The following is a 25,358-nucleotide window of genomic DNA, read 5'->3' as shown; positions in this document are numbered from 1 at the left end:
GTCAAAATGTAGCTTGAGGAAAACGGATAAGTTGGTTAGTCCAAAAGTTATAATAAATTGTATGAACTTAACATAGCAACAGACATTACAATACATTTGTCTATGTACACCTGTTGATAACAATCATAGTAATATACGATACATACATAATACATTTTTAATATGAAATTATATAATTTAATGTAAATCACTAATTGATTTATTTAGTTCAAAATATTTAAAATAAGTTTTCTTATCAAGTTTACATTTCTCTTTTTTCATAAGCTATGGCTTATGATTTTCATTAAAGACTGGCTTTAGTGAGTTAGCGAATAAAAACTGTTATATCCTGAAGTGATTTGTGAATGGTAACTTTGAGAACTATCTATGAACCAATATTATATGTATATTTCCTAATTGTTAAGTAACTAAACTATTCATATTCATGTTTCCTTTCATTGTGAGCTTTATTTTGACCTATAGACTATTATTATACGATTTACCATTCCTGAGTTATACCGAGTCCATTAATTACCGTTCTCCCTATTCACAGCCACATTTTTCTAAATCTTGTACATATGCTATTTTCTATTTTATGGTACGATGTGGTCTGTTTGGTTGGTATATAAACCCAGTATGTTTGGGAATAATGATTCATATTGCAGAGGTTGTTATTGGTGTTCTGGACTTAACTGACTGGGCTAGGCAGAAAGCAATACTGATAAGTACTCAAAACTGCTCATACGGCTTTTGTGTATCATTCCTCTGATCGATAATTCACTCCTCTCATCACGTCATGTGTATCAACTGGGCAAGCACTCACTCAATCGATATAACAAAAACCATTTAGCTTTCGATAAGTGTTTTGTTGCAGTATACAAATCCTAAACATTCAGGTTTAGTTAACATCGAGCTCATTACCTTCAACCTAATAAGTTTATTTAAATAGTTGAGATCATAAGTCAATTGAACCTAGACAAACATGGAAAACCTGGTGGTCTAGCTTCAATTGAATCATGAACTCAACTACTAAAATTACTATAATTTCCACAGAAAACCCCTTCTGAAATTGATAAATTTTTATCAAATATTTCCTAAGACCTGTGTTTGTTTTCAAGAGAGCCGTAACTTTATACTACAAAAGATGAAACAATTGTCCAATGTTTCAGAGGCTTTCACCAGCTCTCTTAACTAAATTCAACACCCATGATTTAGACCATTTGAAATTATACAATCTCCGAACACCTAGTAACTTTTTTATGGATGATCTATAAATTATGAGTGAAAATACTGTTATTTAAGTTGTAAATCATAAAATAAAAATTAGAAGATATCTGAGCCTACCACGAATCGATAGCACTCAATTATTAATCTAATTTAATAGTTGAATTCATGAGTCAACTAAAGTTAGACCACCATGAAAAACCTGGACGGCCGTTTCATTCTAGTGTGGGACTCCTCAGCAGTGAGAATCCACGATCCCGCCCGCCGGGTTCGAACTCAAGACCTATCAGCCTGGCGTGCGAACGCTTAACCTCTAGGTCACTGAGCCGGTATTCGACGGTGTTAATGTCTAACTTCAACCAATCCCCTTCTGAAAATAATCTAATTGTTTCGTTTGATATTTTCAATTCCGATAAATAAATGAAATAAATAGTTTTCATGTTTTAAATGACGTAATATAATTAATGCATTGTTTTACTAGATTTGTCTGTTATTATTATTTGACGTTATTCAATGTGGCGACTGGTAAATTAGTTATTATCAAGAAAAATAGACTATAGATAGTTTTCATCGATAAGTGATATCATGTGATTTTGTGGAGTATACGAAATGACTCTATGAATATAAGTGAGCTCGTGAGTACTGGTTACTAGGCTTTTGAATTTTTGGTCACAAATTATAACTTGTTAAATCAGTGAAATAGAAAGTTCGACATCAAATTATCATTTACAATAGTTGAAGATTGGAATATGTCACATAAACAGACTGATAGTTAAAAGTTATCGTGCTAGTTCTGAAGGTCAAAGGAATGATCACATATAAGGCAGTTTGTGTGTGAAGTTTTGTGGCTTATTAAATGTAAACAATACGGGTATCTAGTGCTCTATTAAATTATATACACCTTTACAAAAAACTCAGCGATAAGAGGAGAATAGTCGATTTTGTGTTATCTCATGTGGTAGTAAATAAAGACTAAGTGCATGTATACTACTGAGTCATATCCTCAGCCATTTTACTTATTTTGAGGTTTGAAATTCTTGGAGTTATTAGAAAGGAAACCTTGGATCCAGGTTTTGTGCTAATCGTAACTCACCAACAAGAAGCATCTAGAATCTTGAGGAAATCGAAGCTCTTCAAGTGGTTCGAACTCCGATCACTCTAGCTCATAGTGTGAGGTGTTAACATTGACCATTTAAGGAATAGACAAACATGACATTGTTCACTATTCTGTTATCAAGTAATATAGATATTTCAATCCTGAAAGAGGTAAGTTGTCCCTAAATAGATCAGTGGAAACATCTCAGAGTGAAATAATTTGAAATGGGTTAGAATGCCACAGAGCTCAAGTTCTTTATAGATTTCAAGTTCACCTTGTTGACGGCTGGCAACTAGCATAAAGCCCAGGTTCAGGGTTTCTTGTCGACTGCCTCCAATAATCTAAAATGAAAATATGATAGTTTCCGTATTTATTCAATTGAAATAGTGGTAATAATGCAGATTGATCGACAGAACTCGATTGACAACAACATCCTCACTTGCCTAATTAACTAGAGGTGGCTTGGTCTATATTTTCACGTTCAATTGTCAAAAGTAGACATCCGAAAACCTTGAACATAAGTTACGATGTTCTATAAGAGCTCTTGTGGGAACTGGTGGGTCCACTATGTTTCGTACCTAAATCACTCAGATTCAAAATTATTTAATTTTATTCTTATTAACAAAGTTCAATAATGACTTACCCGTTATAAGCAATCGGAAATCAATTAGTGTAATATACAATTATTGTATTTTACTTAATGTTTTCTCAATAATGTCAATTATGAATTATTGATTCTTAAACAACTATTGATTATTGATTAAATAAATAATGTACAAATGTGAACATTTAATTAAGGAAATTATGTTTACAATTATATAAACCAATAATCAAAAATCAACTCATAACTAAGACGTTTTTAAACGATTACCGTTTTCAGAAGGGGGTTTGTGGAGATTTTAGTAATTTTATAGTTGAATTCATGAGTCAATTGAAGCTAGACAACCATGGAAAACCTGGAAGCACTGGACGTCCGTTTCGTCCCATCGTGGGACTCCTCAGCAGTGCGCATCAACGACCCCGCCTCGCGAGATTTGAACCCGGGTCTGTTGTGGGATAGTAACTCACTGAAGATAATGGTCGACGGTTGCTCAATTTCGTGGGTCGGTAGAAGTTAGACATTAACACCGTTGGATGCCGGCTTGTCGGTCTAAAAGTTAAGCGCTCGCACGCGAGACTGATAGGTCCTCGGTCCGAATCTCGCGAGGCGAGATCATAGATGCGCACTGTTGAGGAGTCACACACTAGGACGAAACGGCCGTCTAATGCTTCCAGGTTTTCCATGGTTCTCTAGCTCCAGTTTACTCATGAATTCAACTATAAGATTACCGTTTTGTTGAGAAATCAAATAAACTGACTAAAAATTCTAAAACACCAAAGCATTGACTGATCATTTAACCTCAGAAACATGTCACTATTGAAAAACATGGAGTATATATGTATGTATGAAGTAGATTAATAAACCCTACTGGTATTAACCTGTTTATTCTGACAGATTAATTAGTTATAAACATGATTCTCACCTACCTAACAGCTAATGAATACAAATTTGATCACAATGTATCAAGTAAGGTCATTGATCTTTGAAAAATATGTTTCATTTAGAGGGGAAAATAGTGTGAATAATCTCATTTTTTGTATTGTGGACAAGAGGTCTTTTCTAAAAAAAAAGAGAACACTTAATTCAATTAATCAAGATGACTATTAACATATTTAATGATAATTAGATATGTTATTACTATTATTCGTAAAGATTTGTGCTTTTCCTACTGTTGATAATTAGGACTGTAAATGATCAATATATATTGGGACATATTGGATCCTAAGTGACCTGTTTCGATGTTACCATTAGAGACGAAACTCTATAATTAAGTTGGATTGTAATTCTCAGCAGTATCCTAGATGTACTTTTATTCTGTTTGAAAATCATTACGGGTGAATATGCCTGCTTTTGAGTATTCTCACATTTATCTTGTATACCGAACGTACTTTTTTCTGTGATTTATATTCGTAGAAATTTCACGTTTTTCCATGGTTGATATTCAAGATTGAATGTGCTCACAGTTCCTGTCTTTGGGATTTTTTCATAGTCTCTAATCATTATGTTTATTTTTAATTATATTCTCCCCTACAATGCATGAATAACAAACAATAGAACTACAAGTCCTAATTTTAAATAGTTGCTATCACTTACCAAACAGTTCAATTTTAACCTTTATATTTGACAATTTTGATACTATTCTAAAATTTGGATAATCGAAATAAGTACAATAGGAAGAAATCATGTTTACCAGCAAATTTTTGTATTCGTTTCTGTTATTGTGTGCGTAGGTGTGTGGTTCTGTGTTGATTGATTTCTTTTCTAATGTTTATTTTTCGTGTACGAACAACAACATGTAGGTTTATTTAAAATTCCAGATGGTGGAACAAAGTATTTCAAAAAAGCATAGATCAGTAGTTTCGTTTTGACTTTGTATACCCTTGTCCTTACATTAACCACCTCTCTCTATCTATCGTCCTACCTAGTACAAAGCTAGCTGATATTATGACAATATTGATGTAGGATATTTGTATTAATGAAAAAAACACCAGGTTAGAAGTGTTAGCTTGGATCATGATGAAAAATCTAAAAGAAGTGATCAGCATTTAAGTATATAGTGTGAATAAAGAAGTATGTTTATTTGTAACAGTCCATCAAAGATTTAAACAGAGTTGAATAGTGGCTTGCGATTGAATCCAGGTTATACGTTTCGTCATATCTGGTAGTTATCAGATAGATATAACTGTGAAACTGATCAATAACAGTAGTTAGCATCAACTAAGAACAAATATTAATAAACCGTAAAAACAAATTTAAAATTCCATTTGACTCCACAAGTCAATTTATATTTGGACTCAGTAGCTAAGCGGATAAAGCGTTAGGCACTTAAAGTATGTGGTTTTTTGAAATAAGTAATGCTAATGTTGTCGAGAAAGACAATGATAACTTTGCAACTAAATAATCCAGCTCAAAGAATACAATAATTCTTGAGTTGACATTTCTGTTCTATCTGAATGTTGACCTACTACCAAGAGAGGTTTATTCATTTTTCATTTACATTGGAGGTGATTTTTACGTAACTAATATTATTCCACGATGTTTAATAAATGTTTTATTCATGAAGTAGATTTCATTCATTCGATTGAATTTTTCACAATTTTCGAAATTCAATCAATTTAATAAATTCAGAATTATTAGAAAGAGGTTTTGTGGAGGAGGAGGAGTCCCACAATAAAACGAAACGGCCGTCCGGTGCTTCCAGGTTTTCCATTGTGGTCTAGCTTCAATTGACTCATGATTTCAACTATATAAAATTCAGAATTATTTATTTGTTTAGTTGGACACTTAAATATTCGTACAAAGGGGCACCAGATTCATATGCGCCGCACAAATCTCATTTCATCTGTGTGAGGGCTGTGATACTGCCCGGGTGCCCAAACCGAAGCAAGTGATATTCTTAGAAGGCCATACCTGGAGCCTTGGACCTAAAGACCTGATCCACAAGACAGTGGAGCATCGTGAGAAGATGCAGTCCCATGATATCCGGTGACCAACGATTGATTCATACGCCATTTTTTATTCTAGATCCTGGAACCCATGTGTACCATTGGTTTGGAATGAGAGTTTCCCAACTCCTCTAGGTGAACTTTCCGTGTCCACCAACCCGGTTAAAGCGCCGGACATTCGCTTTTCGTCCTCTCAATTTCATAAACAACACCCCTGCCACGAGAAGGCAGTGAGTAGGACTTCCCTGGCAGAGGCTGTATACGCGTGGCCATGTGAGAGCATTTGGAGAGGGAGAGAGTACTCTCCCCACTCTCGACCGTACCAGGGCATTTGGGGGCTAAATTCAGAATAGCTAATCATTCTTTAACATTTAATTATTTAACTATCGTGAAAAAAATAATTCTTTCATCATAGCAACAACATGTTAAACGTATGATTTTTACTCTTACAATTGCGTACTTGTGATAGTTATAACGTTATCCAAATGTTAACAAATACTGTTTTTACTCATCTTAAACTTATTGATTTCACCTGTAAAGTATTCGTTTTTTTGTAAACTAAGAACACACATGCTTCATTTACCGCTGACTATTATTTTAAATGTCAGTATGGGATTGTGGAGATTTTTGGATTTTTGGAACCGATCTAAGTAATACAGTTGTTCAGTCCTCATCACCAATCATAATGTATCACGAACAAGTTAATAGCATACTTGCTATACAGCACTACAATAGTACTACAATATCATGAGGATACAAGTTTCTATGAGAGGTGAGATTAGATAGCTCACCTCCATCTTACATTTACACAATAATTATTTATAAATATACTCTGCTAGAGGGTGATTTTGCATTGGTTTTAAGGAGAACCAGCTACCATTCAGGCTATTATAAAAGCTGAACACCATGGCTCGATCCTACGGAGCAATTGCACAGGTACTAAGATCCCTGGTAAACCAGAAATTTACATAAGATGTATTTTATTATAAATCATAGTATCAGGATAGAATAAAGAGCAAAATTATTTTTCAATTCAGCGCTATGTTTGCTCACTAAAGCATTCATTTTAACCATGTATACCATTAATTCTTTATAGTACGATATTCATCCAGTATTGTCTCTAATTTCAATGCTGCTTAATATTCATCGGTTATCAGTTTTTGTCTTCTTCCATACATTGTGCCACTAATAGCTTACCACCTATCCATAAACCATTTCTCCTAGTTGTAAGGCTTAGAACAAAGAAGAAGTAAAAGCGCTTCCTCAGTCTTTTTGGGATTAAATCTTACGACCTAAAACCAGTCAAATAACATCTAATAGGATATGATACAAATTAAATGATCGGGCAATCGTTAATTGATGACATTTAAATATAAAAGGTCAAATAATTAATCATCCAACCCAACCAATCAAATACATAGCTTGAAAATGACCTTAACATTAACAATATAGTAAAAATAATTGTCGTAGTGATAAAAGAATTAGAGGTGAATTTTCAACGGTCATATGATTAAAATATTTTTTCATTTATGGCACCAGGATACCAACCCACATTTTGTTCTACCATTATAAAAATGATTGGTCGTTCAAATGAAATCGTTTGTTGACAAACACTATGAAACAAGACTAAGTTTTAAATAGTTTGTAAACACTTTGTTTATTCGGTAAGATTGTTATACTTTCCTTTCTTTTCTTGATCAAGTAACATCACTGAGCTTAGCGATACACATGTGATGTTAATTTGGCTGGGCTGGAGAACAAGTAGTACTAAGCTTTATTTAACTTACATTTCACCAGGACTTTGGAGAACCAATGCTCTCCTTTTAGGTTTGTATAAGTATCCCTTAGTACCGTAACCAGAAATTTTACTAGTAAGCTATTTACATTCTGATTAAATTCTAGTTGAACTGGGATTTTTAAAGTGATTGGTCATTGAAAACTAATGAACTTCCATGTTTATCTAGTTCTTAGTGTCCAATTTCGAGAATTCATCTCAGAGTAATTTGTGAATATTAATTTCGACTTTTTTATATTTTAAACAATCGACAACATGAACTGTTACTCACATTTTCAATGCTAATCAGAACAGTCGAGTTTTAGAAATCATCTTCTCACTTACCCCTCGTGGAGCATAGACCGAGTGTGTTTTCTAGTTTTCTTTTATAATTTCATCAACATTAATTCATATTGCTCTATGATAATCCTTCTTCATTCACATTAACAACTTCACTTCTTCTGAAGAATTGGCTTACACTGAGTCATGAAACGTCAGAAAATCTATTTTTCTACTCATTGGGATATTGCAAATATATTATTTATTTACAATAATCTACCCAATGCTCAATTTATTCAAAATTTCACTTAGTATTGTTTGTTTGAATCTTCCCATTGATGTTTAGGACTGCAATTGATCAGTCTCTTATTGGCATATGTGTATACTGTGTGTATTGCCTCGATAAAGCCTTAATGACAAGTTTCAAATAGGAAGAAATGCGCATCTTGGATTTCACTGTTAGACACCATCCATCTCTGCTTATAATGCTTGTGAATTAAGGCTATATTCAGGCAATATGCACAGTATGCACATATGCCAATAAGAGACTGATTAGTTGCAGTCCAAATCATCGATTGAAAGATTCAAACAAACAATACTAAGTGAATTTAAACTTCATCCCATTGCACAAGCAAGTGGCTATCAGGAATCAGTAGCTGGGTGGATAACGTCATGGCATTTGGAGCGAAAGGTACTTAGTTCGAGTCCCAGAGTGAACATCAACTCTGAAATTCAGGTACGTCCAGATGACGAGTCTCAAATAGGACCAAACGTGCGTTTTGGATTCCGTTGCTAGCCACTATCCATCTCTGCTTATAATTAACAACTTTTGTGAAATGATAGAATTGAAATTCAGTCTGTAATTGGATTAGTTTCGGAAAATATTATCCTTGCTTAATACCAGTGACCTCGAAGTGGGATATTAATCAGAGCTGAAGTCGATTTTAACTAGGCTGTATGTGACAGCAGACTAACATCCAGTTTACCATAATTTTTTGGGAAACAGAACTCTGTTAGGCTATGATTTTTGAGATCCTGGAAATCAGTGTTAGATAATAGCAGATGGAGCAATACTGAAAATTCAGTACAATCAATCTAAACTACCCATATTTAAATTTGCAATATTCACTCAAATTTATTGATTACATAATAGATTTTGTTCAAAGCAAGTCTTTTATCACCGTGAGTTACCTGAAAACAAACGATTTTATCGATAAATACTTTGATAATGTGTCCTATGCTGAGCACCAATGTCAATCAATCAAATTGTCAGTCAGATTTTAAAAAAGTCTGAAAACAAAGTATAACACTAGTAACAGTGCTTTGTGAGAATAGTGTTGGAAATATAGTTCATCTGATATATTTTTTTAATATTCTACAAATCAACGGTTAAAGGCTTGTTCCTGGTTAAATAGAAATGGTGTATGTTTTTAAGTTTTCCTAATGTTTTATGTTCAATGAATTAACAATCTCAAAGTGAGTTAATGGATCATCATCTCGAGGTTTCTACATTTTGTAATATCAGAAATGTATGTATTAACGTATTTTTCTTTATTAACCGGCTTCATATTCATTTTATATTTATAATAAACATCTATATGTCTTTTGCTTCCAAATTTCACTCTATTTCAATTTTATTCTAGATAAGGCATCGTAGTCCTTCTGAACAAGCAGGATTGCGTGAAGGCGACCATGTATTGGCAATTAATGGTGTAGATGCATTGGATATGTCACATGCGCAAGCTGTACAAATTATTGATTTTGCATCTTATACATTAGAAATAATAGTAGGAAGGTAATTGATGTTTCTCTGATATTACTTAATTTAATGTTTCTTCCTATATTGAGATTTGAAAATTATTGTTAATTGACTAAGTGTAAATCAAAATACACCTTATTTTAATCCATATTATCATTGTGGAAGCTAACTAACCCAAATAGAAAATGGAGCTCACCGATCGAAATTTGGATTATTTGCTAATACAGTCACCGCTTTTCGGTAAGAAAATCTGAATCCGAATTACATACTAATCAATACTAATCAGTGGGAGTTAAAAATTAATCCGTTGATTCCTCTACTGTTAACACTTCTTGACCTTTTTGATTGAACAGTTAATAACATGTAATATTTGGTTAGAAATCTATTTATTATTGATACCATGCTAACAAACAGTATAAAATGAAATTACTTAAATGACATTTTAAATGTGAGGATAACTGTCGTTTTCCCAATATACGGTAAAAGTGAAACTTCTAGCATATTTGAGGATTTTCCCGTTTTTTTGGCGTGTGAATATTGCATGAAGGAGTTCAACTCTCCTCAATCTAATGTGGCAGCTTCTGTACGACCATGTGAATGTATTCGAACTTTCCAGTAGATATGAATAAGTCTGATGGCATGTGACGAACGAGTCATCTTTTATGTTGTCATAGTAATTGCATTATTATCCTAAGTAACTGTGACCTTATTTAGACGTATCTCTTTTATTATTATACTCGTTAATTAAATTCATGCTCGTTTTCTGTGTGTTTTCTCTGTGTTTATATCTACTTACTGTTTGCCACATTCATTATATTTGTAAAATTCTATATAAACCCATTAAAAGATTCGTATCCTAAGTTAGAGTGTAGTTAACCCCAAAGGCTCATATGAATATCCGAAATAAATTGGCAATAAAAGTACATTTTGTGTTTTACTTTTGATTCTACATTGTATTGATAAGTCGTAGAGTTTATGAGAAATCAATCAGGATTATATATATAAAGAAACAATTAAATTATGAAATCAGCGAGTTACCATAAATACCAGTTAACATGTCAATTACAAAAATGATAAATATGTATCCAGAGTACGCCGTGTGAACCAGAATAGGAATACATCTCACTGAATGTTGGACAATCGAAACCAACCAAATGAGCAAAATGGACCATATGAAAATATCGTGCATATTTATTCTTTGAGAGATCTATTATGACAACTTGTGACCAGTGGAGTACAATACGTGTTGGGTGGAGACAGTTATCCACCTCAGACAATGGATGAAGGGTTGTGCGAGATTATGGATCGATTAAAGTTAGACGTTAACACCGTAAAATGCCGGCTCATTGGCGTAGAGCTCAATAGTTCACAAGCCAGACCAAAGGTCCTGGGTTTGATTGTCGCGTGGTGGATCGTGGATGTGCACTGCTGAGGATTCCCACACTAGAACGATTCGGCTGTTTATTGCTTTCAGGTCTTCAACGATGATCTAGATTAGATCAACTAATGAGTTCAACTATTAAAAAGATATAGTATATGACAATCGTACATGCTGAACTAGTTTTATCCATATGAAACTATAAAAGTATGAATTTAATTAGTTTCAAAAATTTAATCACAACGAAATCTCACTTCACTATTAACTTAAAGTTGAAACGGATCTTATCATAAAGTTTAATCAGTTATTGTTATTTTTCATTAGTAGATAGAAAACCATGTAATGACTATAAAAAAATTTGATCATTTTTAATTCGAGAATTTAGAATTTTCTTATTTTTTATTCAACCGATTGAACTTTTTTTACGTCACAATCAACTACAAATTACTCCATGTCTATTTGGATTATTGTCGAGTAAAATGTTATTATACTATTAAATGTACTACATAGGTTTAAAACGTCCATTTGGCGTACTATCTGTCCTAATATACCTAGTCTACTGAATTGTTCAGATCGGATTGACTGAAAGATGAAAGATAAAAGATAACCGTAGTAAATAAGCTAACCTGAGTTATTTCTTCTAAAAAAACCCTCCCTCATTCCATTCCAGTGAATTTATTTGGCAGTAAGATAAACGAAATCATTACAATGGAATAGTTGACTAAAGAAAAACATCTACATGGAACTTAGCTTTTCAAGCCTACTTGAAAAAGCATTATGTCTAATTAGCGAAGATCAATGATTGATAGCTTAATTTTTGCAAACTGTACTGAATAAAACATTTAAGCCAAGAAATTAAATATGTATTCATTGTGACAAACCTCATTACATGCTTTATTTAATGATACTCATTATATTTGTAAGTCTTAAGTGTTAGTACAAACAATTGTGGATTGGGGTCTTCAGTTGGCTTATATTACCTGAAAATTAAGGAACGACTGAACTATACGAATACGGGCTGTTGTATTGTGTACTCAATAATAGCATCTGGTAAGCACCCACATCAACAATTAGCTCTTAACCCACGAAGAAGACGTGGTGTAAAATAAAGTAAATATTTAAATTTTATTTCACACAACACAACCACTCAGTTTGTGATAGAAACTAAAGTATGGAGTTGAAAAATACAAAAATGTAGCGGACTAAAAGTCATGACAATCAATTAGAAAATAGTAAACATGATGCGAAATATTGATTTGGAACAGACGCATTCAAAGTTATTGTTACTGGTAAGACTTTAACTTAATTATTGAAAACTGGGTAATTCAATGATGATTTTAATCAGAAAAGTGTTCAGTGTTCATAAGAAAGTAAAATAAACAGTCTCACATAAGTGACATCATTAATCTATCACTATCAGACCGCCATTGGAAACCCGGAAGCATTATACGGCCGTTGCGTCCTAGTATGACACCCTTCAGCAATGCGATACCGAAGGTTTTGGATCCGAATCTCGCGTGTAGCATCATGGATGCATACTACAGGGGAGTTTCCTACTAGGACGAAAAGGTTATCCAGTGCTTCTAGGTTCCCAATGGTCTAACAGTGATCGATTCATGATCTCAACCAAAAACTCAACAAACTCCACAACCCTATACTGATGGTCCCACATAATATTTTTATGGTAATAGTTCGTTTGAATTTTTGCGTATTATTTTATCTTTATATACTTCATACATTTTTTTGTAAAGATATGAACGACATAAAAATACAGAAACAGTCTATATGGATAACAAAGCTTTATTATCTAAGCAAAAACCACAAGAGATCACTACAACTGAATTACAGTTATTCTGGGAGAAAGAAATGCCACTGAAACCAGCTCGACGAAATTGGCCACCTCCGCCACAACCGGTACAAGAGTACAACATTCCACCTCAGCAAACACCAGTACAATCTAAACGTCCGCCATTAAAACAAACTCATTCAGTTTCAATACATGTACCTGCACAAAAACCAGTGGCTATTCCAACACCACCTCAAATACAAACAGTACATATACCACCTCCAGTACGACAACAATCAATTGATCCACCTATTATACCTCATGATCCAGATGTTACAAGTGTTTCTGTGAAACAATTAATGCGAGAATTCGATGTGCCACCGATTGCACCAGAGCTTAAAAGTAGGTTATTTAGAAAGAAAAAAAATGTGTTTTTGTATGAATTGTGATGATCTACAAGAAATGTTAATTATTCCTAGGTATTATTACCATGGTTTGATTAGGTAATTGATCATTAGGAGGATTGTCAATAATAAAAGTAAGCAAATTCTTCAGAAAATAAATGAATAAACAAATAAGATTAATGAAAATTTAAATAGTACAAGGGAACAGTCAAAATATTCTGTACAATCGATTGTAAGACGACTCTGATCAAGGTAATGTCATGGATGTCATGGAAAAACACTCTAGATTCCTGTTCGGACAATTGCTAAAAACTACTGCATGCGGATTGGATGATTGTAATGATAATTTCGTTTTTACTAAAAACGATGAATACCTGAGTGTTTGTACCATATTTGACACTGGAATAACATTCCCTCTCACTCGTCTTTTCATTTACGACATGGAGGGTTCTAGCATTCGAGTGCTCAAGTTTTACCCGGTATAGCAAAGATTCAAGTGCTAGATACAACAGAATATATTAAAATTAAATTAAATATTACTCAATTAGATTACTTTTAATTTCTTTGTTTATCAATTGTTCTACATAGAAAAGAATTATGCTGATTCATCATTCTATTCTGATCCAACAAAATATTATCCAACAATTGAAGAACAAATTGAAATGGCCAGGAGAGTTGCGAATAGTTTACATGATCCATATAACCTCGAGTCGAAAGGTGCATGTATGTTTGAAAAACAAAGACAACGAGCAGAAAAACATGTGAAAGAAGGTCCAGAACCTCAACCAGATCCTATTGAGTTGGTTAGTGATATTTTTTTGATAATATGTAGATTAAATATTTCCTAAATTGATTAGTGGAATGATGACTTAGTACATAGGACTCTTCGATTTCTGGCTACTAAGTGATATGTTTGCCTCATAGCCAAGTATATGAATCTTTACTTGGCAAATAAGCTAATAGGGTCAAACATTACAACTGTTAATAAGACACACACAAGCTGTTCTATACGTAGATTCAAAGCGAGAGTGTTATCTGTTAAACTTCTACTAAGGTCAAATCCAGTGAACAGTATTTCTAATTTCAAATGATTCATGATACATAACAACTGTGATTACCAAAATTTGAAATATCCCTATATTGTGATTTTGAATATCAGATATAAGCGAACTATATTGTTTTCGATTAGATCCTTATATCCTTAACAGCTCGAATTTGAGCTAACAATCCAAGTCTTTGTGTTCATAAGAAATTTGCAACACCCTTATCTCTCCTTTGGTCTTAATAAATGATTTTATTTATTATTATGTTCCGCACACTTTCTTCGTTTATTTTTCTCCACCCCCTCCCACTCTTTTCTTTTCTCAAATATACGCTTCACGGTCCAATTATCTGAACACTTCTTATTACGTAATCTTATAATTTTTCTGAATGTTATTTCAGCGCCTATATTTTTGTAATCATTGACCTATTTCCCATCATGAAACATTGTTTCAAGCCTTTATTATTCTCATCATAACTAGTACACCTGACATCATACTACCATGTTATTTAGTTATGTTCCTGTTAAGAAAGCTTTAGGTATTGTATATAATCTCTTAGGTTCTAACACTGAACTTAAACAACGTCGTCCCCTACGTCCCTCAGACATTATTAAAGCGTTAGATCTATGTTTATATTCAGTTTTCGAGGAGATTTGTACAAACAAACAGGTGTAGCTATGGGATCACCGGTTTCTTCAACTGCTGCTAACCTATTCATACACTTAATGGCAACAAGTGCAATCTCAATGTGTTTCCTCCCACCAAAAGTTTGATTAAGATAGGTAGATGACACTTTTGTCATTATAAAACGAGATGGTTTAGACGAAATATTTAAACATGTCAACAGCTTTTATGATAAAATCAAATTCACCAAGGAGTTTGAATCTACTGAACGCAAGTTACCTTTCCTAGATTGTTTAGTTGAAAGGAAATATAATGATTGTTTAAAAATTAGTATTTTCCGAAAGCCGACATATTCAGGGAAATTTCTAGATTTTAAGTCGGCACATCCACGCTCTAACAAAGTGACAGTGGCCAAAAATTTGATCACCAAAGTTCCAAAACTTGTCACTGAATCAAATGATATAGAAATGGAAATGAATTTTGTTATATCCACTCTAATGAAAAATAATTATCCGGAGAACAAAACGATATTATTAAAAAAAGAGTTAACAATGGTGATCCTATATCGTAAGGATATTTTAGAAGAGATCAAAAGGTTCCTAACTATTCAAAACATAAAAGTATTCCTTCGAACAAACAACAGTCTAAGATCAAAACTAGTAAGAATCAAAAACCCAATATCCAAGGAGGAACAACACAACCGTGTCCATGAAATCAAATGCAATGACTGTAATGCAACGTGAGTAGGTAAAACATAAGGCAACTGTGTATGAAGGTGAAGGGACACAAACTATGCTTAAAGCACATTTCTAAGTCTTCAGATAATGTAAGAAAACTTGAGAATAAGTCAGAGAAAGCATTACACACGATAGAATCGGGTCATACAATTGATTTCAATGGCACAAGAATCCTTCAAAAAGGCTTTAATTCTTACAAAGCGAGACTAACAGCCAAGGCCCTATACATATGGGCGAATCCAAACAGTACTAATAGGAGAGATGGAACACAATTAGCTCTACCTTGCCAACTAATCATTAATAAGTAAAAACCTGAATTCCTTTTCCATTCTATTTATCTCATATTTTCTGAGTAACAACAATTACATTCAATGGTTCTAAAGAGTTTTCTTATCTGAATTCGTTAAACAGTTAACTGAATCATTAAAATAACACAAATATTCGGTTACAAATACATTCTTCCTCTTTGAATTCATTCCTTTATCTTGTTTATTTATCTTCATTTTATCCATGCTGTGACATTTTGATTCATATCACTTACATGTACACAAAATATGTCATCTTAACACTTTTCGTTTCACACCACATATCTCTTACCTACTTTAAATGTTTTTAACGTTGATTGGATGACCTATTCAGTATACAGTGAACTGGAGAACCATGTACCTAATTATATTTGATAATTTTGATGTTGGATTATATTTCCCTGAAAAAGCTTGGAACAGATTGCCAAGAGAAACGTTAGATTTACTTCAAATTCATTCGCTGAGATTTTACGAATACATTCTTCCTATTTAATGTTATGTAATCTATTCCACTGTTATCAATAACCCATAAACTGTCTTGATTGGTTTAATCATTTCGTATATGTATATAAATATTAACGTATATTAGACTAAAGCCTGATGAGGATCTAACTGAAAGCAATATTAAATAGGAATAATATATTTGTAAAATCTCAGCGAATGAATTTGAAGTAATCTAACGTTTCTATAGGTTACAAATATATATTATTCCTATTTAATGTCTTACATCAACTCGGCGCTCAAATATTGTGAAACTATTCGCTCTAATTTAGACGAGAGTTCTTATATGAAAGCAATATTGTTCGTCTATATATGTTGTCCTAAATTATCAAAAATATCGATAGAGGAGTTTTGTGGAGATTGATATACTTAACTGATTATGTTTGTCGTAATATCAATTTTAAATTCAGTATCCTATTATTTAGTAAAAGTATTTATTTTTGATTCGGCTATTCCCTTGATGTCAGTTGAGATACAATTCAAAACTAAGAATGGTTGAATAGCAGTTTTTGTCTCAAATTGAGATTCCCTAGCAGTTTATACCTACAATCCCTACAGGGATCTGACCTATGAGCATCACGTCCTTCACTTGATGCCTCTAGTAATAAGTTGAAATCATTTGAGTTCAGATTATAGAAGTGAATGTGCCAACATGCGATAATAAAATAGGCTGAAAATAGTTGAATAAGCCATTCAAATATAAAATGATAAAATAATAAAATCAGAATTTGGTGGTTGTTTATTCATAGTTTCCAACTACATGAAAGTTTTAATCTCTAACCTCTCCGACTATTGAATCAAAGAAATTTAACTCTTGGGACGATCAAAATATCATCGAGGCACTGAGTTGGAATCCGGTAGTCTATATTTCCAACTTTAGTTGATTAGCTACAAGAAAATACAATAAATTGAAAATTTTCCATAGATCCTAAACTTAATTATAAGTACGACATAACTAATGAGAAGGATTTCTGAACTCGTAGTGAAAAGCTGTAATCTTAGGGGATCAACTACTTAAGGAGTCAGATGGTTATAATTAGTTATGATGGATGATGACTAATCACTAAAGCTGACTGACTGAATTCGGAAATATGAACTACTGGAGTTCAAATCCGCCCCATAAAAATATCATAACCTTTTAGGCTTAATCCCCTATTGGTTCACATTGGTTAGGGGTTCAAGTCTCTGAAGAAATCATTGTCCACTGTTATCTACTTGATGATATTCCGGTTGACGTTGTCTTGTAACAAAAATTATCTCTTCAAGTCGAACATTCTCTATCATAAACAATAGTCTGCTAGTACAATACTGTAAACATATTTATGTCGATAAGCAGCAACCTGCGAGGTCCGTCAATAAAACAGTAAATAACAAACGATATTCATTACTAAATGAGCCTTAAAATAAGGTTGCTGAAGTTTGGAATAAGAAACACTGGATAACAATCAACTGTTTTAAATATGCATACAATGCTCTCCCGCTGAATAGAATGTCTTGAGTTATATCTATGCGAATTTATTTATATTGTATCTAGCATTCCAAAACACTTTTTCAGTCATCTGTTGGGTCAGTGCTGGGATATCAGAGCACAATTTTCGTTTGAGATTATAATTCAAACCCTAATTTATAATATATTTGTGGTTTTTTCTCTGAGTGTTGATCCGCTCTACACTAATGTGGTAATATCAGGTAGTTTTAGCTAGTTCTAGAGGCTTAAAATAAATCGTTGGTGAAAATTACACTCAACTGTGCAGTATTCATTCATTAGAGGAATCGAAATTTGTCGCAATTGATTGATACATTACTCTTATCTTTAGTTATTTTAATAACATAATTACAGAATACACACCAGTTTACAGGCCCATCAGATTGATACAAAAGGAATGCAGTATTAAAAAAACATGGTCAAATTATTCTAACAGAATATTTGACTTAAAGATACTAAGAATAAGAAGAATACCGTGATGAGAGTGTTGGAATGACATTGCATAGGGCGTGATAGGTATGGAAAGTATTTTTTTGGAAGCAGGACTGAAATGTCATATTTGCAAATGAATAATGCAATGAAGGCTTACGAGTCTACAACTAGAAGCAAGAAAACGAAAATAGATTACACGCAACAACAATAAGAATTCTTGTGATGAGTCTATGGTCAAGGTATATTACTTTATGACTTACTGTCTTAAGTAAATTTCGTTGAAAATAAGCAAATGTTCTATGTACATTGTTACAATCACGAAGTGAATGATGTAATTAAGAAAAGGTTTAAGATTACCCATGCAGCGTAAGGATTATCTAGAAAAAATGTTACAATAAAAGAAAGCTTAATAAGCATACTCAATAATAGCAGTTACAACAGATTCAAAGTCGTTATAATTTCATTAAAGAGGTGAGATGTAGTCTTGGGTGTAAGCAATTGTAAGGTAATCTCAGAGGTGAGTTAATCATCAGTGTGTTGTACAAACCATCATATTAATTTTTTTTACACGGATAGACTGTGAGAACTAGTTCCATACTGTTGAAAGTCGACTTGTAAATGAGACTCATCCACGTATATAAATTTAATCATAGATCAAAGAAATGTTTAATGATTATCGATCAGTTTTTTACATTTATATTCTAAGGCAAGTCCTGAAGAGTTGGAATACATGGCACCTCCTGAAGCACCTCCACCCCCACCTCCGCCACCACCAAGTTTTCCTGGACTTCAACCAACCAAAAAACCAGTGATTCCTTCACCCCCACCTATGACATTTGCACCAGGTCAGCCTAAAACAGTACAAGAATTTTTAGAGAAAATTAAAATATTCCCTAAAAATTTGCACACAGATTTAGATCCACAAAAGTGTTTTGATATTGCTGCAGCTTTGTATTCATCGGATAGTCGTGGTGCTAAAATGTTTGCCAAACGTCATGCTAGAGCAATAAAATGGGATGCTCAAAATACAGAAGATGGTGATGAGCCAGGGAATAGAATGAATGTAACAGTAGCATCAGGTCCTGGACCAACTATACGTAGTCATGATCAATTAAAAATGGTTTCGAAACTTCCACAATCAAAAACACAACAACAACTTCTAATGAAGCAGCAACAACAACAAGCTCCTGTAAATCAAAGTAATAATAATAGTAATAATAATAATAATAATAATGGGGAGTCGGACGCATACAGAAAGTCATCTATTTCATTAGCTACAAACAGTTCGGTAACTACACCGACACCTCTGGACAATTTGATTGGTCCTACACCAAAGCCATTTATACCAATGAGTTCAAACAACAGTGAGTTGTGTAATGTGTTTTTAGAATAATTCATCAGTAAAAATGAAATAACATTTGTTTGTATATAACTTAAAAATTCATAACTTCAAATGGATCTTTGTCTATTTAAAACACCTTGGTACGTATAATAAGTGACTTCCCGAGTGTTTTGCTAAAAACAAAAATTAACCTGATTATGTTCATTGATTGGAGGTATTCTATAACGAACCTTAGACGTACGTTTTGTGCTTGATGGTACTCATCAGCAAGGCCTGTTTGTTATCTTGTAAAAACACATACTCCTTAAGGGACTTTAACTCGTATCACTTTCGTCCACAGTAAGAGATATAATTACGTAACATTTTAACATGGCATAATTGATGAGGAATCACTTAGACTAGTGATCAAACTGATGCTTGATCGATTGAATTCAATCTGTACCAATCAGTTAGATGTACGCAAATTTGGCTACTACTCACTAATCGATCGATTGTAAATTAACCTGCTGACCATTTTGGCTTCTAGACTATCGGGCATAAATTTAATAACTCATAGACTAATACAGCGAAATATGTATTCACTACTTCCGTGTACGGATATATGTTTCGTAATGTAATTAATGATTTATAGTTTCATAGGTTGCATATGTTTTTACTTAATTAATTAAATCAAATATATTATATTTCAGTAATCCCACTAATTAATTACATAAAGTGTATTTATTAATTTCATAATTAACTATACACTCGTTAGATTAAGTTTACTATGAATGATTGTGAATAATTACCCACTTCGTTAATGAATAACTTTATTGGATACAAAAGGAGAAATTAACAAGTACCTTAGTTACATTTATATAAGTATCACTTCTTATGGAATTATAAAAAAAGAATGTGTTCTATAGTTAAAGTCCATTTTAGATTTTAGTTTCTAAACATAAATCAATTGATAATGAGAATAAATAAATAGTTTAGTGTTGCCAGGTTAATTAATTGATAGATTAGTTAGTATTCTAATCAATAATCTGATAGTCAATAATAAAAATTCATTACTAAATAAGGTTTTAGTAGAAAGATGAATAGATTTTCTACAGGTAACATTTAAAACCAAAGGTGAATAATAAGGAAAGATGGATAGGTGCTAGCAGTGGAATCCAGCACGCGCGTTTCATCTTATTTGCGACTCGTCAGTTGGATGTACCTGGATCCCAGAATTGATATGCACTCTGGTACTGGAACCCAGTACCGTTTGCTTCAAATTCCATTACGTTATCCACTTAGCTATTGAGTTCTGATAGCCACTTGCTTGTGTAATAAGGTGAAGTGTAAATTCATTTTGTATTATTTGTTTGAAACTTCTTATTCATGTTTAGGACTGCAATTGATCAGTCTCTTATTAGCATATGTTCATCCTGTGTAGACTGCCTCGATATCGCCTTAAGTTACAAGCATTATAAGCAAGAATGGGATGACGCAATGGCGTTTGAAGTGAACGTCACTGGGTTCGAGTCCCGGAGTGAACATCAACTCTGAGATGCAGGTACATCCAGCTAACGGGTCCCAGATAAGATGAAACGCGCGTGCTGGATTCCGCTGTTAGCCACTATCGATCTCCGCTTATAATGCTCGTGATTTAAGGCATTATCAATGCAATCCTCACAGGACGCATATATGCCAATAAGATACTGATCAATCGCAGTCCTGAACATTAATGGGAAGATTCAAACAAACAATACCAAATGAATATAAAGGTGAACTATATGATTTTCGATTTTAATTTATTCTAAGGATTTCATTTTATATTTTATTGCATAGGTATAGAGCACATTTTGTTATAACAGATAAAAGAAATCTATTCTTTTGTTTTACTATAAAGATTGTAACTCTGGGACTTGACAGAGTGTTTGATTATCTCGATCTCCGTCGACCACCTAAGTTGATTGCCAGGGTTTCTCCTACTATCCAGCATTGCCGCAAAGAGGCCTTAGGTCGGATTTTGTCCCCCACGTTTTACATATAATCATGATATACATAGAAGAGAACGAAGTAAATGGTGAATAAGTAACCAACGATAATTAAGTAGTAACAAATCATGTAACGAAAGTTAACAATACCAATACTGTAAAAAATTATTATTCTGTTATGTTATAATTATACATTCAAAATATACATAATAATAATTTATCAATTAGTTTCAAAACCTCGAATGTCTTCAATACTCGCTGCGTTATAACAGACCATATATATGAATTTACAACGGTGATTCAACTGATATTAGCCTATTATAAAGACTTTCTTTATCTATTTTCGAATGGAACGATCTGTGTAAATAGTTTACAAACACTACAGTACTACTCAACTATTATATAAGTTCATAAGCTATTGTGAATTTATTCACAGCTATAAATGAATAACAAAATATCCAAAATGACACTTCCATTGTTTTGCATTAAACATTAATTCTATTAATCGCTAATTCTTAGGTGGTTTTGTACAGATTTTTGTAATTTTTTATATAGTTAAAATCATGAGTCAATTGAAGCTAGACCACCATGGAAAACCTAGAAGCACTGGACAGCCATTTCGTCCTATTGTGGGACTCCTCAGTAGTGCGCATCCACGATCCCGCCTCACGAGACTCGAACCCAGAACATATCAGTCTCGCGCGCGAGAGTCTAACCACCAGACCACTGAGCCGGCCGGCATCCAACGGTGTTAATGTCTAACTTCAACCAATCCACGAAATTAAGATTAAGCGAGACTGATAGGTCATGGGTTCGAATCTCGTGAGGCGGGATCGTCGATGCGCACTGCTGAGGAGTCCTACAATAGGACGAAACGGTCGTCCAGAGCTTTCACGGTTTCTATGGTGGTCTAGCTTCAATAGACTCGTGATTTCAACTATATAATCGCTAATTGTTAAGTTTTAGCTCATTTAGCATAAATGAATAATTAAAATTATTTTATCTTGTTTTATATTCTTTGAATAAAAAAACAATTTAGATACACCCTTTGGACAAATGAATAACAATTCTAATATTACTATTGGTAATAATAATAATAATGGTAGTAACACAATCGAAGCAAATCGTCTAAATAATACAAGTGAATCTGGTTGGCGACCAGTGAAATTTCGAATTGGGCAAACTGCAAATTAAATGAACTGGTTTTATTTTTCTCTTTTTCTTTCGTCAGAAAATCAAGTTTACAGGGAATAGAGTTATTTTATGCAACATTTTGTCATTTATATATATAGATAGATAGACTTAATAATAATTTGCTACGTGATAATCATAATCATTAATGCTTTCATTGTTATTATCAGTACACAATGATATTAGTATCGTAATAGTAACTATGTATTGTTAGTTTTTTATTTATGTCTTCCATATTTTTAGTCACAATAACCTATTCGTCGTTTTATCCATGCTCTAGTGTTTGTTCATGGGATACATATAACCTAACTATTCTCTGTTGTGTAACATGCGTGTGAGTATGTATCTCCGTGTCCTATTTATTCATTAACGTTTTTCATTTGCATTGTCAATTCACTAAACGACAAACCATAACCTTTTTTGTATTGCACATGATCGTTATTACCTTGACGTCAGTCATTATAATTTACATCTATGCCATAAAAAGATTGACGAAAATGTACAGAACGCAATCCTTAACAGATTTGAATAGAATAAAAAAACCCAATGAATTAAATTGAACAGTTTGTAAGGTGGTAAGAAGCATTGGAACATTGAATATACATAATGAACTAACGGCTAAAAGCACAATCTTTTAGAATATATTTAACCTACTACATACTAAGGATTATAGAGGCACTTCGTATTTTCAGTTAAACTAATCAACACAATGTTCAACAGACTGGGTAAAACATAAAATAAAATAAAAAACTGTCAAAAGATATATATAACAGCTGTCCTTTAATCTATAACCGGCCGCAATGAGTACTGTCCTTGTTTAGATTATTCGATTTGTTTATTTCCCCATTTACTTTCAGTTGCTTATGTACCCATCCACATAAATACACAAATAACTATATGCTTATACTACCTACTCCTCTCTATCATTCTTTCTTTATAATTTCTTGCATATTCAATCTACCTATCTGTCGTACTCCTCACTTATGACAGAGTTTGATACCCTATAACTTAATCTTATTATATTAATGAATATTTTAACTGTTTTGTTAGAACGTATAACAAATGAGTTGAGTTATTAATCTTATTAAACGTTTTATTTCATTTTTATGCTACTCACTTCAGTATTTGGTATTCCTCTAATTTGAATATAAAGATTTTTAAACAAGAGAATAGATAATGCCCAACTATTCTATGTTGTGCTTTTTTTCATGATTAAAGAAAGAAATATTGTATCTCTGGATATAAGAGAGACGAAATGTTAATTAAGTGGTTAGCCTGACAGATTTCAAGTGTATGTCGCCTAAGTATAGTCAAATAAATTGATAAAGAATATGCCAGTATATTGTTACACTTGAGTATCATAAACATACTGTAACGAGATGTCTCAATAAGTACAAGGAAAACTGAAAACTGTATCGTCTTGTTACTTACTAATCTACAAGTAAATGATGTGCATCAACTTATTAAATAATAACCTGTTTCGGACTGATAAGACACTATTCTAATTTATGTAATAATGGATGCTATTCAAGACCATAAAACATTTCTATTTGCGGTTGAAAATATCTTTCATTTGAAAGTAAAAAAATAACCTAGACTGGCTAACAGTGAACATCATGATCATTCAATTTATATAAACTATTGAATATATTATTGGTATAATTAATTAAATTTAAACAAACATTAAAATGGTATAAGGATATACTAGATTTGCTGACGAGACCACAATTTATGGACAAACCAACGAAATTGAAAATATTAAGTCTTGGATTCTGGCATGAAATTTTCACCTGTATGGCTAAATAGTGATTTGGCATTGCAGCTGATGTTAGTTTGTGTAGAAAACCCGAATTCCGAACCTTGATTTGAAACATTAACACTAATTTATAACCCATTTTGACCTTAATAAGCAGGTGAATTACATTAAAGTTACTTTAGAGTCACTCAAAGGTCATTCATAAATGATAGTTACATCGATTTACATATGAAATGGTTGCATACTCTGCAAATACATTTTGTTTCTAAATAAATTAACAATAATCTCATATCAGAAATTACTGTGGCAATAAAATCTTAATAAACAAATAAAACTTGCTCCATAGGAGCAGTTGAATTGATAGATACAGAAAGAAGGGGCCAGTTTTGATAATTTATCTTTTAACCTCGGAGTGATCATTGGACGTGTGGAAAACATTAATTGTAGTTTACCTGTATTAAAAGTTCTTTGAATTGATCTGCGTAACTTTAGTCTTAGCATTTCACTAGGTGCACCGCCTCTGAATTGTAAGCGTATATGCACAGATTCGTTTGACCCAGATTCAAAACGCTTATCCTGAAAAACTTCTAACCAATTATACAATCCATCAAACAGACTCCAAGCAATCACTCTGTATCAGCCAACATCACTCACACCAAACGTTACTGACTACAAGCAATGACAACCGTTATCTGTGTAGGCTATTCTAACTCTCTACCTACAGTGCACTACACGAGTCGGCAAATTACTGC

At 32.9% G+C, this 25,358-nt stretch overlaps 1 protein-coding gene across 1 annotated transcript in view; it reads left to right on the top strand.

Annotated features, from left to right (window-relative positions):
* The window catches only part of Smp_125480 (hypothetical protein), a gene marked incomplete at its 5' end in the record, with an annotated part of 32,387 nt that extends 8,347 nt beyond the window's left edge, over positions 1–24,040 (top strand). The window contains 4 exons of the mRNA XM_018796288.1: positions 9,542–9,693; positions 12,787–13,227; positions 19,038–19,717; positions 22,699–24,040. Coding sequence (XP_018650515.1) covers positions 9,542–9,693; positions 12,787–13,227; positions 19,038–19,717; positions 22,699–22,853 — 1,428 coding nt within the window. The 3' untranslated portion in view covers positions 22,854–24,040. The remainder of the gene's footprint in view (positions 1–9,541; positions 9,694–12,786; positions 13,228–19,037; positions 19,718–22,698) is intronic.
* Positions 24,041–25,358: the final 1,318 nt, after the last annotated feature.

The sequence above is a fragment of the Schistosoma mansoni genome, chromosome 2 (assembly GCF_000237925.1).
Source record: "Schistosoma mansoni strain Puerto Rico chromosome 2, complete genome".
Taxonomy (NCBI): Eukaryota; Metazoa; Platyhelminthes; class Trematoda; order Strigeidida; family Schistosomatidae; genus Schistosoma; species Schistosoma mansoni.
Note: the sequence above shows the minus strand (reverse complement) of the source record. Positions and strands in the feature narration are given on the sequence as shown.